Here is a 4627-nt window from a genome sequence, read left to right on the forward strand (position 1 = left end):
GCACCCGTTGCTGCACTGGCAGCAAAAGGTTTAGAGAGGCTCAGGAATCCAAGTTGCAGTGGAACTTCCTTTCATTTGTATTCATGATTACTTATGGGATGCTTTTTGTTTCCTAACCAGATGAAAGGAGGAGCCCTTTCCATCCGAAGATGGCTTCGAGGACGAAGTCTTTACTGTTCTAAGCTGCTGACCTCCAGAGCAAAATCCCGCTATTTATTCCTCACGTACCTGGTTACGCTACATCTTGTTGTTTTACTGTGCCTCACGGGTGTTCTCTGAATACACTGCATTTTCTTGGGTAACTTATTTCCCTGTAGGTAGTGGTGTGCCAATTCAAGATTATAGACTTTTCACATGCTGCTGTTAAGCTATGCACTGGACACAGTTGTATATATTCTCGTTACACTACATGAATCTTGAGCTTCTAAAGAGAAATGTGTGTATATCACAGTTGCTCCAAAGTTGACTTGAATCACTCTTTAACAGTGGAATATTATATTTGCTAAGGAGAAAATATTTCCCTCTGCCCTATAAAGAAACTGCTGCATACAAGTTATTTAATATTGTTTGTGAGTACATAATGATTGATTACTACTGAATGGGTTGTAAATGATATCTTTTCTATATAAATTTTATTTTAAGAGTTAAACTATAAATTTTAAAGGAATATTCAGCTATTACTGTTCACTGGCTTCTTGATTATAACAAGAAGTTTTATAGAGTGCAATAAAGGAAGAACTACTGGATTTTTGATTTAATATTTTTTGTTTGGGTGTTGTTTGGTTTGGGGGGTTATTTTTTAGCTGAAAATAAAAGAATTAAGAAGGTTGTTCTGTGGCCGTGCAGTTTGTAATGGCTATGGCAAGGTGTGCAGATTTGTGTGTGGTAAGCAGATAAGCCAATGATTAAAGATTCAAATTTGAGATGACATGAAGAAATGTCTTCAACTTCTTATATTCCTCTACTGTTGGTTAAAGGTGCAAGTTCTGTAATTTTTCATGTGATCTTTGTTTGTTTAAATTCACTTGAATTTTTTGTCTTAATGGGTTTAGTTACTGCCTGTCTTTGGGGCAAAATGTTACTCAGCTGCTCAACACATGAAATTAAAGCTTATAAAAGACACAACATATTTTACATGTTTGAGCCTCCAGGTACGAATGAATAAAGGGTGTATTTTCAACCAAGAGGCTGTAAGAAGCAGGATTGCATTCAGTTTCTCTAGGCACATAATAGTGTTATGCGTTGCATATTAATTCGTCCATGTTTTGTTACAGTGTTCTCTGAAACTGCACAACTATTTATCTCATTAAGAAAATAGCTTATTTGTGAAGACTATGGCCACTGGAAAATGGAAGGTTGTTTCTAACCCCTGTATTATTGTTTGCTGGCATTTCTGCTCTCATCTGTATAAAATGGAGATACAATCAAAACAAGTCTAAGGGCATAGACGTAAGTCACAAAAGAAGAGTAGCTGTTTGGTTTCCAATTTGCTGGACTGAAATCCTAAAAGCCTTATGGGAAAAGAAAAACCTAATGTTTATGGAAATGGAAGGATTACTTCAGGTTTACTAATGGGCACATTGACTTTGAATAGATACTAGTGAAGTGAATTACCTGCCTAAGGATTCTTGTGTGTGAGGTCTGAGCAGTCGCATGGCAGGTAAGAAAGAGGGATTGGTTGGCATTTATGTTTGCAGAGTTAACATTTACTGAATTGTATTTGGTGTTCTCTATCACTTGTTTTTGTCAGGTGTCATAGGAGATACTGCCAGGCGTAGTTACTACTGTAGGTAAATCCTGTGAATCTTATTCTTTTGATGGTTCTTTAATATTTCTTAGTCAAGCAAAGTTCTGAATGTCTATATAAATCCAACCTAGTCCAATATAACTGATGTCTTTTTTTTGTAGAATGGTAATGGCTCCTCTCTTTTGAATGGCTGATTGCTGATTCAGTCCCTGTTTTCAGCCATACTGTCACCCAAGCCCTGAGATAAGTCAGCTATTTTCAGTCTTTGCGCCACACAAACAACCACCAGGTACAGTTGAAACATAATTACTGTACATGTGAAGACTTCTCCCTTTCCAGCTTGAAGATGAGTGTTAACAGAATGCTAATGAGCTATTCTTAGCTAATTGTGTTATAACAAAGCAGAACACTTTCCAATGGCAACAGTGGACCTACACATTCCTCCAGTCTTAATCATCCACGATGAGGGATTTTCATTTGAGGGGAGAAAACAACCCTCTGTCATGAGGCAGAGCAAGTTAGGGAGTGGGAAAGGATCCAGAGATGTTAGAAATTCTGCCCTAATTTATCCAGGCCTTTGTGCTGTCACTGTGATAAGCACAAACTGAGGAAAAAAGTTTCCAAAAATGGCTTGACACATATAGATATTCTGTGAACTCCATTCCAGAAGCTGATATAAATGTAATGAAAGGTGAGATCATTCATTTATGAGGAGGCTTTTGCAAATCATCACCATTTCCTGGGTAAGTACTGCCCTGAGAGTCTTCTCTTCTTACAGCTCAGGATTTCAATACTTTGCTTCACTTAGTCTGGGATCTTACGAGGATTTACAGATTTCTTCCTGGACTTGGATGCTGTTTGCCTCAAGCTTTGAAGGAATTCCAAAGGGTCTTCTGGTGTAAGGTAATTCGAATTTGACTGCATGGTTGCAGGGAAACATACAGACATTCCTCATAGCTGGAAGGATCAGTAAAGTGTGGTCTCTCTGAAACCTGGAAGAACATTTCAGTGTTTGCTGTTGTCCTGGGAATATTGTTTCTCACCATGGAGGATTAAACATCTCAGTCCTATCCAACCAAGGAGCCTTGTAGCACTGCTCTGCTTTAAAATTCTCTACTATTAAATTCTGGTATCACATTTGATGTGATTTCTGATACATTTAAGAACTGAGTTTCTTCCTGGTTTACACGTGTGGGGTCACAGCCTCTGTGCAGTGCTGTAACATTGGATGCTGATGCTGGATGCTGCTGGTAAATGGTTTATTGCATTTTTAAAAGCCTTTTCCTGTGGGTTTTAGAACAAAAAAATAATGGCAACAGGAATCGATGTTCAAAAATACTTATTACTAGAATTAGTGGTTAAACAATCCTATATTAAAGCTGTCAACAAATTTATGTGATAAAATTACTGTGCTTCCTTATGTGAAAAAGAATCTTCCATTCACAGCACATCAACAAGAATTAAAATTACTTTTCTTCTTTAAAATAATGTCCTATTTTCAAATTACACTTCCATTTCACCTGCAAGTACTGGGATCAGTCCTATCACACAGTCTTACTTTGTAAAGCACAGGGGGAAGGATTGAACACCAGGTTCTTCATGCAGCTTAAACTTTAAAACCCAAAACTGTTCCTGTTGACTATCTCCAGGTAGCTTGGTATTCTTGTAGGATCCTCTGAAGATCCTGAGGTACTTTAAAGCCCACAAACAGGAGAGCATGAATTTGGTTGCAGGGCAGACCCTAATGCTGGTGGCTGCTCTGCCACCATTTAGCCTGCCTGTGCTCACCGGGCATAGGTGGAACTATGATGCCATCAGAAGTCAAACACCTTTTTGCATTAATAGCAAAAATGATGCTTAATACATCTTTTGCATTGTTAAAGACAGGAACTTTGTTGGACAAGTGCTGTTTGACATTCCTTTCTGCAGTACCCTTCCTTACTGAGCAAAGTTGCCAGAGAAGGAAAAACAAAAAGCTTCCCTCTACTCAACTGCCTAAAAAGGCAATGATACAGTCCTAAAATTAACCAAGGAATCTGGAGCAGAAGCCTTGGTGAGATTCAGGCCCTCCCTCAGTGGGTGTTTTGCCATGAATTCCAATGAGTTCGGGACTTCATCTCATGTGTTGGCCAACTGCGGAAGTTGAGTTGTTCCTGGGCTGCCTCTTGTCCTGTTTCCTAGAATAACAACTTCGATGAAGTATTTACCACTTACAAATATGGAATAGGTGCTGTAGTGAGCACTTCACATTACAGAGTAGCTGCCATTTAAAAACACACAGCAAATGATTCCCTGAAACTTTTGATGGGGGTTATTTCTAGTAGTTTGTTTAAGATTGATGATGACCCTTGAAGAAAAAGGCAAATTGAAACATGCCACTGTGGTCTTTGAAGTAATAAATGTTTGGTGATACTAATTTACCATCTAACTATGAACATTAGAACTGGTAGGTCCACATCATCAACTGATTTTTAACAAATGACATTTCTAGAAGATAATTCAAGCTTGGAAGAGATAGGGTTATGTTTGCTGAAGTCCAAGTACAGCTGATTGTGTATCCTTTAGCTGAACTTATCCCGTGGTCCAGAGGCCAATTAACAGAATATCACAGGACCCCTTGCGGCTAAAGAAGAGATTTCCCTTTTGGAAACAAAAGCTTAAATGTCCTAATTAATTTGCCTACTGAAGCTGAAACATATGTGGACACTTAACATGCTTTGCAAGATTAGGGCTTTAGTGTAGCCTTTGCTGTTTAGGTTTATTCTTTTCCCAAACTATTCTTCTTACAGCAGCTTGCTGTCTAACTGATAGAGGTGCTTCTGTCCTTTTTCCTTCCATTTGCTTCCTCCCCATCCCTCCAGATCACTGTCTTGCAGCCAT

At 38.6% G+C, this 4627-nt stretch overlaps 1 protein-coding gene across 1 annotated transcript in view; it reads left to right on the forward strand.

The window, feature by feature from the left end:
- LOC104404811 (golgin subfamily B member 1-like) overlaps positions 1 to 279 on the forward strand; it is a 39895-nt gene extending 39616 nt beyond the window's left edge. Inside the window, exon 32 of the mRNA XM_010013338.1 lies at positions 128 to 279. Coding sequence (XP_010011640.1) covers positions 128 to 279 — 152 coding nt within the window. The remainder of the gene's footprint in view (positions 1 to 127) is intronic.
- Positions 280 to 4627: the final 4348 nt, after the last annotated feature.

Source organism: Nestor notabilis, unplaced genomic scaffold (genome assembly GCF_000696875.1).
Source record: "Nestor notabilis isolate BGI_N333 unplaced genomic scaffold, ASM69687v1 scaffold8424, whole genome shotgun sequence".
NCBI lineage: Eukaryota > Metazoa > Chordata > Aves > Psittaciformes > Psittacidae > Nestor > Nestor notabilis.